We start from the raw sequence: 14,124 nt of genomic DNA, 5'->3' as shown, positions 1-14,124 counted from the left end.
GGGGGAAGGAATAGAAGAATGATTTGTATTATTTTAATGGGGTCTGAAATTTAACATGAGTAGAGGGTGACATTACTAATTATCAACTGTATGCATGTGCGTGCGTGTGTGTGGCTGTATGTGTGCATTGGTCTCCTTAGTTTCTGCTGTCTGGGCCACTCAGGTCAGATTTTCTGGTCCCATAACATTAAAGGAGCTCAATGCCCTCATTTCTCTAGTTATGGAAATCTACAGTCGAAGAAACTCCTTGAAATGTGGAATGATCTAATCTGTAGGCAAAGCCTGGATCTCCTGAAATAGATTGCTCGTAATAGAGAGCTAAGCTCCATCGAATACTTTGTCATGAGAAGAAGCTGTGAATGATTGCATCTGCACTGATGAAGCATACTCCTCGCAAAACTGAGGAAACCTGTATATTGAGGCATAACTTTTAATTTCCAGTATGTACAATTATGTAGATCACTGTTTGAAAATGTCTTATGCCTACAAAAAAATATTAGGCTAGCGAGCATTCTTCCCCAGGTTGTATTGTGTCGAAGGTGGTGGGTTCTGTCCTGCTGAAGGAGTGAGCCCATTCTAAATCTGGAAATAATCATTGAGAATAAATTGGTGACAGCCAAGGAGATGATTCACAAATTAGATTTGGCCATGCGACATAGTTTTACCATGGACTGCCTAATCAACAGTTATGTGCTTCTTCTTTTTCAGAGAGAGCTTTAGTAATATTTTGGTCTAGCCCTTGAATGGAAATTTTCTTGTTTTGGTTCCTTGCATTTAGTAGCTTAATATCTAGATGCTGTTCCATATTCCCAATTTCTGTGGAAAACTTTCTTCCAGTTCCTCTGGTTTAGTAAGTTGACAATGACAAGAAGCTTATCTTTCTCTCCGATTCCAAGATTTAGATTCTGATTGCTTAGTGGAGAAATATATGCTATACCATCTACATGTTTTCCATTTCTAAGAAAATGTTATTCTTTATAAGAGGGCACTTTTATTGATCAGTAATAAGATAAATGGGAGATTATATTAATTCATTAGGTACTCAAAGTCTAAAAATAATTTGTCTCGTTAAGTGTCCCTGTTGCATTAGGGGTTTCTAAGAGAGTGTCTATCTTTGATTGGGTGGGGTGTTAGTAGTGAACTATCTTATTCCTTTGTAGTTCTTTTTTCCTGGATCTCCTTTTACTTGTCTGTTAAAAATATTTGTATCTGTTGTTGCAGATAAAATGAGAACAAAAGATATGTAGGATATAACATGGATAATTGATCTTCTTGCATTAGAAGCTAAATCTTGTAATTTAAGTTTTTTAGTGTTATTCTTATCAATAAATCAGAATATCAGATTGAGAAATAATTTCATAAATACCTGTTAAGCCCTTTATAATTTTTAAAAATAAAAAGGCTACTATATAATGAAAGGTAGTCAATTACAATGTCTGAACATCAAAAGGTTCTTAGCATTTGTTTGTCAATGCTGTAGCCTGATTTTTCTCTTTCTGGTTTGGAATTCTGATGCCCTTTGAAACTATGTAAATCTGATGTTGCTCCTAAGTCATGTTTACATTGATAAATTGTGTGGATGTAATTTCCTTGATTAATCTGGTAATATGGCAATGAGTAATTGTGGAATTCCAGGGACTGATTACGGAGGGGCGTAAGAATATTGATTCAAATGCAGTGCCATTTGCAAGAAAGGTGAAGGAGGTTGAGCATCAAGGACTAAGAGAGGGGGCAAGCCTCACTGAAGTGGTGTGTACATCTATTAAATTTCAGCACTTCATGCAGTAAGTTGATAATAAATGTTGCACTGGTAACCATGCTGTTGTCACTTGTAATTTATTGTTGAAGGTTGTTTTTGTAAGTGATAGGGGAAGAATATTACTGACATTATTTTTTGGTTGTAAGTCTATTGAGTGATTGATACCAATTACAAAGAAGCTGGAATGGGTCTCAGATGCCTTCAAGTTAGGGATATACCCTGTGCTCACCCATTAAGGGAATTAGCCTTTGATATACACGATTCTGATTTTTTTTTTTAAATTCGTATTCAAATTTAAAGTATCCAATGAGAGGGACCAATATGAAATATAAATGAAATGGACATAGGAAAAAGAAATCATTGAGAACAGTGAAAAATATACTCCTATAATTATTTAGGTTGAATATCTGAGTGGGACAGTGAAATGCTGCGAGTCAGCTGTCAGTTCTGACTTATATTAGAGTAGTATCTCTTTTCAAGCGAGCAAACTGTAGAAAATGCAGTACAAAGAAGTCTTTATTTCACTATTTTGGAGTCCTATCAAATGCATTTGCCAATCTCATTCCTCAAAATTGGAATCCGTTCTAGATGAGTGAACATCACTTGTATGGATTCTAATTTCAAACCCTACTATTGTTATGCTTAAACCCAAGCAGGCATCCAAAGGAAATAGTCTGCCATTATTACACGGCAATCTTTGCCAACACCTCCTTTTTCTGTCACCACTTTGTACAACCTCATTGAGTAACTACATAGAAGGGAGATCAACCTCACCCAAAATCTTCCAGAATCCATCCCATCCACCCATCCCTTCCACTTTTACATGTTTGATAAAGGTGTTCTGGTGAATCTGGTCTAGGCAAAGGAGAATTCCTTTTATAGATGGCAACACTGTTTATTTGTTTTTCTACTTGGCAACATTAGCAGTTTCCACCCTATAGAAGGAAGACAATTTATAACAAACTGCGCCTCATTTGCTGGGAGAACCGAGAAGGCAGTGATCATCAGTTTATTCCTCATAAGCTTCTATTCAAATGGTACTTTCTCCTTTTTTTTTTTTTGGGTGAGCAAAAAATATAATAATGAAGGAAAAAATGGGGGGCATATACAATGCCACAAAGGCAGGGGAAGAAGAATACAACCCTAGAGGGCAGGGGGAAGTCAAAATAGACAGAGTTAAGCCTTAAGAGATAACAATAAGTCTGTTCCTTGGGGAATCAATAACCGATCTATTAGGAAGCATACCAAGCTTGGAAGAGACGTCAAAGTAGATGGCATTCCAAATCTTATCGAAGGTTCTAGAGTTGGAAGTCTATCTACAAAGGTTACACTTCATCCAGATATGGTTGATAGAAGCTGCAAAGGTGAGTTTTCCAGTAGTGTCGTAAATATATCTCCCAGAAAAAGTCATATCAATCCAAACCCACTCTCTCTGAAGGGGAGGGGCCTCCTCCGAGCAAGCCAGCATTTGGTAAGGATACATTTTCAAATGCGAGAAGAGAACGAGCATTAAAAGAAAAGATGGTTGATATCCTTTAGACCATTGCAACAAAGACAACATGCTTATGACAATAAATGAGGAAGGATTGGGTGGGAAGGCAGTTGGAGAGGGTTCTCCAGACAGTGAAACTATGGCGAGAGATGTGGCCATGTGGGCTTTGAACCAAGCAATCTGATGCCAGGGAATGGTGCGACTGGTTGATTGAAGAAGTTCCCAAGGAAAGGGGGAAGAAAAGCTACCTGAGGAGGAGGGAGACCAAATAATTCGATCATCTCCAATGGAAAGGGGGGTGGAAGGGATGGGAGGGATGGCTAGATGGCAGTAAGAGGTGATGCCTGGGAGAGACCAAAAGCCATGGGAGATGTTGGAGGAGACCTTAGAAGATCTAGGGAGACTAGATGAGTAGCCTGATCTATGGCCAACAATCAAGGAAAGCACCCTTGTTGGTTGCCTATTGTCAAGCCAGAAGGAGGTTCCAACTCCATTACCAATGTGAGATCTGATGGCAGTCAAGGCAAGAGGCCTAGCATGAAGGATCTTAGGCCAAACCTAGGAGGAATTGGGATTGATGTTGGTAGTCCAAAGAGAGCCTTTGCGAAGGAGGGAAGAGTAGACCCAAGAGACCCATATACTGGGATGCTTAGAGACCAACTTCCAAATCAGTTTGAGGATAGTAGCAGAGTTGGCATCTTTGATTGTTCTCAAGCCAAGGCCTCCTGACTTAGGAAGACAAACAGTGGGCCAGCAGATGGGGTGGAGGAATTTGGAAGAATCGTTACCTTTCATAGAAATGTGCAAAATAGGGATTCAATGGATTTGATGATGGATGTGGGAAGTTGGAATACTCCCGACAGTAGATGTAGGTAGATTGGAGGACTGATCGGATAAGAACCAGACAACCTTTTTTCTTCTTCCAATTGTTTGGGACTCGCTGGATCTGGCCACAGTAAGTAGGTGAGTTGATTTTAATGTGGCACACAATGACCTTGAACTCAAAATAGTAGCTACTTGTTGATGGTCTCTGCCTCCTCGGCTTGACGCCATTAGTGTGAGAACAATGCCAATAATTATTTATTATAAAGCTGCAAACTTTAGACATGTGCTGTAAAATTTAAAGAGAAGTTTCAAAATACCTTTTTCCTTTTTTGAAAATTTGGCTTAGGGTTTTTTTCACTCACAAGAGTTTTAATGTTGACTTCTTGGAAAGTTGCTTTTTTAACAATGCACTTTTTGTGTGGGAAATTTAGTCCCACATTGGAAGTGGAAGAGAGTGAGAAGAGGTTAATATATTGGAGCGGGAACTACAAGGGTAGGGTTCTTTGAAGAGAAGGCTCTCTCTCCTCCCTTGTGTCAGGGGGTTTGAGGTCTATTTTCACACACATGTGCTCTGAGCTGGGCCGGGTCGGGTCAGGTCGTGGCATGGTGAGGCGAACCCTTGGAATATGTGAATTCCTTTTTTGCTTTGGACCAGAATTTATAATTCTGGTTTTATTTCCTTTGGCCGGCACTGGGATAGAACTTGTCCAGCTCTGGATTCGGTTTTTCCCGACACTGGTTTTGATGCATTGAGTGTCAGCCAAAATGTAAATGGTGTTGAGGCCTGTCAGGACAGACCCTGTCCAACACATCCACATTCAGTCCAACTTGTAATAAAACCCATTTGGCGTTAGTGGATGGTGGTCCAGCCCTCGTGGGCATGTCGCTGGTTCCAGTGATGCCTCACCAAGAGCCATCTAGTGCTTATTTTGTGCCATAACGGCTAGTTTCTTTGTGTCTTTTCTTGATAGACACCTCCTTTGGAGCCCCCTTGGATAGCTGCTTCCAAGGGGCTTTTCTAGTCTATAAATTGTTTGTTGTTTCTTGCACTTCCAGAGATGATTTTAAGTGCTCCTTACCTCTCTCTTAACTCACCCTATCTCACTCTTTCCATTTTGGCTTTTGTTTACTATTCTGAGAGTTTCTCTTTATCTATTCTCTTGGTTGATTGAGCGTAGTCTGAAAGTTCCGCGATGTGGCTCTGTAAGTGAGTGCAACAATTACTGGAGGGCCTAAGGGGCTGTTTCTTCTGTGGGATTGATTCACAAGAACCCTCTTGCACCAGAGGGAGTAATACAATCTTAAGGGTATTGACTTGTGGCACGACTCAGCCCCACCATCACTTAACATTCGTTTGGTGCAAGTTGTTGTACAAGTTGATGTTCAAATTCAACTGCATAGAAAAGTGGAACCTTTACTTCATTTTGACAGTGAGTGCTTTAACCATTTAAGATTACATATTGGTACACTAGATTCTCAAATCATACATTGGCTGTTACATTTTTGCTTCCGTTCTTAAGATTGTATTATTGGCTTGAGCCCTAGTATAAGGTCTTTTGGCATTTCATTGAACTCTACTGTTTCTACCATGGGGAGTCTATGGATCATATCAGACTTTAATAAGATAGAACCCTTCAGCGGTTCAAACTACTGGAGGTGGAAACAAATGATGAAGTTTTCCTTGGTATGAGCTGTAAACTCGGATGTCCTAAGTTCGACTCCCACTAGGCACACCTTGGGCCACTCACACGGGGGTGTTTAGTGTTCTTCACTGCTTTCAGTGAAAGTTGAATGGTTCTCAACCCTGGTATGACCCGGTCTATGCGGTTGTGGGGTCAGTATGGGCCCGCAGGACTAGTCAGGCTGGCCAAAGGCCTGGCACCCGTTGTTAGCAAAAAAAAAAAGTATTTGCCTTAACTGAACCCACTGTGGCTGAGAGTGATGATCCCACTCTTAAGGCCAAAAGGGATGCATGGATACAAGCTAATTACCAATGCAAGACTAGGGTTTCAAATTCCCTTTCCATGTTTTGTATATTGTCTATGCTTCATATGAATATGTGCATACCATTTGGAATACTTTAGAGAAAAATTATGCATTAGAAGTTGTAGGGGAGTAAAAAATATATTGTTGCTAATTTTCTGGATTTTCTGATGAAAGGTGATATGAACATCTCCATGTAAATTGACATGATCTGATTTCCTAGTTGCCAAAATAAGGGATGAACCTTTGTGGCCAGTTCTTTTACAAAAGAAATTACCGGTGTACTAGAATGACTTCAAGTTAAGCTTGAAGAATAAACGAAAGCACTGCACACTATATCAGATCATTATCCAGGTCAAGAATGAGGAGAAGAACTGGGAGAAGGACAAGGTGGAATGGGCTAAGGAATTCAAATCCAAAGCCAACCTTGTTGAGTCAGGTAAAGGCGATTCGTCTAAGAAGTTTCTCCATGCTAAGAATTTGTCAACTATTCAATGGTTGACTCTGGTGACCTTATTTACATGGGGAATTCGGTTCAGTTCATTTTTCCAAAGAGCTCCTTCAGAAATCATATTTGGAAAGTTCCTCCCCCCCCCCTGATAACCATGCCCTGTCTTGATGCCCGCTCCTCCTCCGGTGGCCTCCGCCGTCGGACCCCCTCGATCTCCGATAGCCAAATTGTCATTAATCTCCTTGTTACTTCCTCTTCCCTTCCTTCCCCCTCCCAACCTTCTCCCCTTGAACCCCACCCCTAGAACTCTGTCGTATCCTCTTCCCCCTCCTCCTCTTCCCACCCTCCCACTGCTGGCCATTCCACTCTCTAGCCACTCACAACTCCACCCCTGTTGGCCTTTGTTCGCCTGGCCTCCTTGCCCCTGAGATCCGCAAATGGAGTAACTGCGTTGTTGGTTCCTTCCTTGGCAGCAGACCCCCTTCTCTGTTGTCAAGTCCTCTCTTCTGAACCAATGGAAACCCCTTTGGCTCTCTTTCCATTTTCATGCTGGAAAATGGGACCTTCATCTTCAACTTCGTTGCTACTATCAACAAATCTGCCGCCATTAATGGAGGTCCTTGGTATGTTGGGAAAAAGCCCATCTTCCTACGTCAATGGGACGAGTACCTCTCCTTCAGTAAATCTGAGCCTACCTGTATCCCCTTGTGGGTCATCTTCCCCATCCTCCCTCTCCATTTCTGGTGCGTTAAAGGCCTTAGCCTTATCAGTTCCATTATTGGCAAACCCCTATATGCTGATAAAAGAACCAAGATTATGGATCGGTTGTCCTACGCTCGAAAATGTATTGAAGTCCAAGCCGATCAGATCCTCCCCTCCACTGTCACTGCGATGGATGGTAAGGGCTTTTCCTTCGCCCAAGAAGTAAAATAGGACTGGCTCCCCCCAACGTGCGCTGCCTGCAAATGCTTCGGCCATACTACCGCCCTCTGTGTTAAAACCATTGCTGCTGAGCCCTCTAGGACTGCCACCTCTGCTGAAGTTCCAAGTGACTCCATCTTCACTGTGCAGACCTGCCCTCTCGGAATTCCCAAACCTCACGGGTTATAGGCATGGCTTTTAAAGCTCACATTAGGAAAGATCCTTGTCTTGAAGGATGTGCTGCATGTTCTAGAAATTTTCCGGAATTTGGTATCAGGCTCTCTCCTCATCAATGTATGACTGAAATCAAATTTTAAGGTTTATAAGGCCATTATCTTAAAGGGAGATGTATTGAGGCTCTCTCTTTTAAAGCCTTCTTATTTTATCTTTCTTTGGCTTTGCTTGGATCCATGTAGCCGACCCCATTAAGTTAGGACAAGGCTTTGTTGTTGTTGTTGAATATGTATCAAATGGATTTTTTTTTATATGATGTGTTTCTAATTTTATGAATGGAATTCCTTCTTCTTACTTGATCGAGACTTATGATTTATGGCATGGTAGATTAGGACACTCTAGTGCACCATACATTAAAAGGATTTTTAAATTTGGACTTATAATAGGTAAATTTGAATCTTTGCACAAGTGTCCTACACGTGTGTAGGTTAAATTAGTTAGAATTTGAAGGTTGCAAGAAAACAAGACAGCAAGAGGAAAACCAAGAAAGCAAGAGAAGGCTCTCTCCCCTCTCGTGTCTGGTAGTCCAGGGTTTATTTTCACACCATGTGCATGCCGATCCTGGCTGGGTCAGGTCATGGCATGGTGTGGCGAGGCATTGCAGTGTGTGAATTCATTTATATGCTCCAGACCAGAATTTTTTATTTTTTTTTTGGCCAATGCCAGATAGAACTTGTCTGGTGCTAGTTTTGGTGCATTGAGTGTCGGCTAGAATGAAAATGGTGCTAGGGTGTATAAGGAACCCATCCAATGCACCCTAATTTTTTTCTGACTCTTGATAAGACACATTCGGTGTTGGTGGTTGGCGTTTTGGCATTCGGCCTGCTTGTAGCTGGAGCCTATGACAGCTCACTGAGTGCCACCCAGTGCTTTTTTTCCTGCCTGGAAACGACTAGTTTCTTTGTATCTTCTCTTGAGAGACCTCCTTTGTGGCTCCCTTGTTCAGGTGCTTCCAAGGGGCTTTTCTCCTCTATGAATAGAGGAAGTTTCTGGCAGATGATTCTAAGTGCTCCTTACCTCTCTCTCTCTTTCTCTCACACACGTACTTGCTTTCATTTACTATTTTGAGAGTCCCTCTGCATCTATTCTATTGGTTGATTGAGCATAGCCTGAAACTGCCCGACGTGGCCCAATAAGTGAGTGCAACAATTATTTGGAGGGCCTGAGGAGCTGTTTCATCTTAGGGAATCAATCATAGGTACCCTCTTGCACCATAAGGGGTGAACCACAATCTTAAGGATAGTGACTGGTGGCACAACTTAGCCCCACCATCACTTTGGCATTCATTTGGAGGAAGGTGTGTTCAAGTTCAAGTGTAAGTGAATAGACAAGTGGTCCGTGAAACTTTTACTTCACTGTAACAGTCAGTGCTTTGACCATTTAAGATTGCATTTCTATTTTACTAGATTCTCCAATCATACATTGGCTATTACATTTTACTACAACATGTTACAGATAGTTGATTCAGTTAGATTCTTGTTTTTCCATGGCCATCAATATTAAAGGAGTTTTGAGGATCTCAAACAGGAAAAAAGAAATTCCACATGGGATTGATTCAACCTCATTATTTTTATTCTACGGTTTACATCTTCCATATCTCTGCCTTGTACATGGTAATCCATTCCGAGTAATGATCATTTTCCATTATATTTCTGCACAAAGAATTCTTTTCCCAAAGCCTGAGGTTGTTAATGAACAATGATTTGATTCATTTCCCATTTCCAGTGTAATTAGTTATAGTAACAATGCCAAAGCCATTGTTGAAACCTATTTATTGGGCATCATATTGAAAGACAATTTGTGGTTTATTTATTAATTAGAGCTCCAAGATGTCATCATAAATGATTTAAAAGCGCTCACTGAAAATGTTACTATGTTAGCAGGTAATTTTCCCTTTTAATATGGGATCAAAGTACTATTTCTTTCTCCTTTTGGCCGAGTCTTAATTGAGATTTTAGACCATGAACGGATATCCTTGTGCAAGATCAGCAATACTACATAAGGCTTCATTTTATTGATTTCACTTTAGCCCATCCATGAACTGATATTAGTTGCAACATCTTATCTACATTGGGTGTGATGTTATGAGGAGTTATCTCAATGTGTATATATCAACTTGTCTAACCTTAATTGGCTGGAACGAAGAAAACATTGATGAACTCTTCAAATAACTTGCATTGAGAGACATGATCATTAGCTTTGCTGTTGGTGATAGTTCCTTACAAGTGAACCAAGACAAATTGATGCAGGAAAATTACAAAAGAGGGTTATTTGAGTGGAAATCAGCCTTGGGGTTGGGTTCTTTACATGTTGAGCCTTTGGTTTAATGGGCTTTCATTGTTGTGGGCCACTTTAAATGAACCTAAAATAAAGTGGCTTAAGAGTATGGGACTCACTTTATTATGTAGTTTAAGTTGGAGTCCTCGTTAGAATAGGAATTGTTTCAAGTCGTTTATTGACCAATTAAGTAGCTAGTTTGATTTTTAGTTGGATTAGGCTATTTCTAATTTTTAGTTATTTAATGAGTCAGAATTTGAGAGCTTATATCTATATATGTTTTCAGCCATTCAGCCACACGAAATTATGAAATATTTAGTTAAATTTTTCTGCTGTGGATTCAGTAGTATCTTTGGTGGATCCCAAGTGGTGCTTCCGTGGATTCCTAGTCTGTTTATCTCTATATTTTTCCGTCTCTCTATCTGCCAAAACTGCAGGTCAGATTTACTCATTTCTAAACCCTCCGGCTATTCTATTTTCAATTACTTTTCTGTTCTATTGCTGCTTGCAAGATCCTGCAATGTTCTATTTAGCTTGTGTATCTGATATTCAACTCTCTGAGATTCTGCTATTAGTTTCTGAACTTTCTGAACAATTATTACAGTTTTGGGTTTGCTTCAATCAGTCCTGGTAGCACTAGGATTCTACTGAAACCAGCTGTTACAGTTATCAGAATTCTGTCAAATTCTGCAGTCCTGTTCTTCTTTTAGAATAGACCACTCCACCATTGTAGTATTCTGAATTCTCAGTTTTCAGATATAAATGGTCACCATATTATGGTCTATATTCTCTGTTCTGTGATCCTGTGAAGTACGGTCTCTCTTGCTGGATTTTATGGTTCAGAATTAGTTTACTTACAAAAACTTCTAAAACGTGGAATGCTGAAACTCTGATGGTTGGCCTACACTTTTTCAGTATCTTGTTTCTCTGGTGTGCGTAAGTTGGCCTGTAGATCTTAACTTTCCTATAGATTAAACATAACATGCTCAAGTCACTTGTGAATTGAGTGTGTTCTTGGGCTATGTAGTGGGTAATATACTGACCCCAAATTAAAGTTTTTGGGCAGGTATTAAAATGGTGCACTGATTGAACTACTACCCTTTGCTCAAGAATAACATGAAAACATATAATTTTTGCTAACCATATTCGCTGCAATAGCCCCCATGTTAATCTATTTTTATTTGTCAACCAGATCAAAATAGTAAAGCCTGATGTGTTGCTTGGCTTATCTGCAGTTGGGGGCTTGTTCTCTAGTGAGGTATGTATTAGTTAGTATGAATTAATATTTCTGATGACTTTTCATCTTTTTTCATACCCTTTTCTATTCCAAAGACTCATGGACTATGTTTTCAGCCTTGTAATCAAGAACTGTCTTGTGTTTTTGAGCTATAGTTACATATTGTGAGAGTATGTTTTGGTTATTCATAATAAGTTGGTGTTGGTTATTCATAATAAGTTGGTGTTGGTTTACTGGACATCGCTTTTAGGTTTTAGAAGCCATGAAAGGTTCAACTTCAACTAGACCAGCAATTTTTGCAATGTCAAACCCTACTAAAAATGGTATGTGCACTCGGAATACTTTGTAAGTATGAATTACCTGTAAATAAACATCATTGCTTTCATAAACATCATTGCTTTCTTTTTTGGACAGCTGAATGCACCCCGGAAGAAGCATTCTCCATTGTGGGTGACAATGTCATATTTGCAAGTGGAAGTCCATTCAAAGACATGGATCTTGGTACGTGTAGTACATGCATCGCCATAAGTATCTCCACTATTCATTCTTTTGTAACAGTGATGAATAACATCTGGAGCTAGGAGAGAAGAAATATAGGATTTATGATATACTTTAGTTGACACATACTGTAATGTACAATTAGGGCTGAAGAAAGTGCTGAAAAAAATTCTGATTCTACATGCATGTGGATTATGAGGACCATTTTTCAAAGAAATGGAAAGGAAAAATGAGAATACTAAAATTTATGTGAAGACAGTAATGTACAATTAGGGGTTAAGTGAATGGTTTTTATATTCTGTATTTCTTTTACTTAAGATATTATTCATAAATACACAAATACCCCCTTATTTGAATCCAATCATTTTTAAAAATCAAATTCCAAAAGGATAAAGAGTCAAGCCCCAGTCCAACAACCAAAAATTCTTGTAGCGGTGATTTTCAACTTTCAAATGCTGGGGTTTTTCTCAATTCTGAAAATTCCATAAATTTTATAATGGTAAACATTGCATAAAACCAAAATCCTAGTAAGATAATCTTTTTGTTTTTATGTCTATAAAATTATTTTTATTCAAGCTATTTTAACAGCATTTGAGCACTTTAAAAGAAGTTTGACCGGAACATAAATTTGTCATTACGACTCAGATTTAGGCCCTCTTTGGTATCATTTTTCTTTTTGATTTTTACCTATTTAAAAAAAATCATTAATGAAAATCATTTTTTATCAAAACATAAAAATGGTTTGATAACTACTTGACAAAAATGGTTTTTTGTGAGAAATAGTTTGGTATCTCTATGTGCAAAATGGTTTTTTCAAAATAGTTTGGTATCTCTATGTGCAAAATGGTTTTTTCAAGAAGTGGGTGAAGAGATTCCTTTCACCCATCTTCCTCATAACTCTCTTTCTTCATTTTAGATTGAAGAAAAGGGGGCAAGTGGCTTGGATTTCTAATTACAAAGAAAATGACTATTATACCCCTCCATATTAGGACTTTATGCACGTGCTCATTAAAGTTCAGTGCAAAAATAACTAAAAATCAGTTTTGGCCAAAACACTTAAATGACTCTTGGTCTCTTTTTTTATTTTTGTTTTTTAACAATTATTTTTAAATAGAAACAAGCTCCATAAATGATACCAAATGCAGCCAAAACCATTTTTGTGAACAAAAATCAAAAAGAATACTAATGGTATTTTTTATGACGATATGGCTTATTTTTATGATATAAGGTATCTGTAGAATACTAAAATAATGTTAAAAAAGAGGGAAAATAAAAAATAACACTTGGGCACCTTGGTTGCCTAAGCGCTTAGGCACCCGTCCACTGCCTTGGCGCCTTGACAACTATGCTCTTAACTATTGGTGAAAGAATTGCTTTAAGAATGGCAGATAGATTTGAAAGGAAGCACTCTGCAGTAACCTGGCCCTTTAACTTATCTATTTGAACAATTAATTATATTGTCTTGTTTTGTTATAGATGATAAATTATATGTGGAATATACCACAACAAAGCTGGATTTAAGTGCCTGAGTTTGGAGATTTTGGTCTATCAACTGAAAGGCTGTGTGGTCTAAGGCTTAATCCTCCTTACGTCCACAGAACATAGCACAAGGTGCATGTACTACACCTTAATCTATTTTACTAACCCAAAGGTTGTGGTCTTAGGCTTAATCCTCCTTCCTCCAAAAAGCAAAGCAAAAGTTGCTTGTGCTATACTTTGAACTCTACAGATTCTTATTGTTCGAGAATTGCATTCTGCACAAAGTTTTCTACAGTAAATAGTAGAGACATCTTGGGAACTAAAGATAGTGATAGGAAAGTAGTCTTGGAAACTGCTCCTTGGTCAAGCCTAACGATGACCTTTCTACTAGTGTCTAGGACTACCTGGAGTCGCTAAAGAAGTGAAAATATTCCAAATGACACTAAAATGGCCCAAAACATGTTAGGTTAATAGAGGTAATTGCCAACGTTTCTACTGGACTCTAGGACTATGAAGGCCAAACGCTGGTGGTGGTGTTGTATACATTTATGCTGATCAATTATGAGGAACGAATTGATCTGTTTAGTCGGCAGGTCCTCTTTATTTATAATCACTAAAAGTCAAGTACAAGTACAATTATATCCCTATGGACTGATTTACCTTTATACCCATATTAAAACCATTATTACAATAGATGTTGCCTTAACAGTTTAAGCTTTTAGGTGAAACAATAGTGAACATGGTATTTGAGCAGGGAGGTCGAATGTTCGTCTCCTAGGAAGTGCATCCGAAGAGTTTTCCTGGAATTTTTTCTTCTTCGGTGCTGCGTAAGCTTTATGTGCAAGGACCATGGGATCTTGGCTTGCATGTGCGGGAAAGTGTTGATCTATACATTGACACTGCCCTTCCCTAACAGTTCAAGCTTTTAGGTGAAATGGTAGCGAACAGATGGAGTTTATGAAACCCAC

The 14,124-nt window shown here is 39.0% G+C and overlaps 1 protein-coding gene across 1 annotated transcript in view; it reads left to right on the top strand.

Moving 5' to 3' along the window:
* The window catches only part of LOC122086919 (NAD-dependent malic enzyme 62 kDa isoform, mitochondrial-like), an 82,503-nt gene that overhangs the window by 43,907 nt on the left and 24,472 nt on the right, over nt 1–14,124 (top strand). The window contains exons 12-15 of the mRNA XM_042655829.1: nt 1,636–1,749; nt 11,135–11,200; nt 11,430–11,502; nt 11,594–11,680. Coding sequence (XP_042511763.1) covers nt 1,636–1,749; nt 11,135–11,200; nt 11,430–11,502; nt 11,594–11,680 — 340 coding nt within the window. The remainder of the gene's footprint in view (nt 1–1,635; nt 1,750–11,134; nt 11,201–11,429; nt 11,503–11,593; nt 11,681–14,124) is intronic.

The sequence above is a fragment of the Macadamia integrifolia genome, chromosome 8, assembly GCF_013358625.1.
Source record: "Macadamia integrifolia cultivar HAES 741 chromosome 8, SCU_Mint_v3, whole genome shotgun sequence".
Taxonomy (NCBI): Eukaryota; Viridiplantae; Streptophyta; class Magnoliopsida; order Proteales; family Proteaceae; genus Macadamia; species Macadamia integrifolia.
The sequence above is the reverse complement of the archived record's forward strand: the minus strand, read 5'-3'. Positions and strand labels throughout refer to the sequence as shown.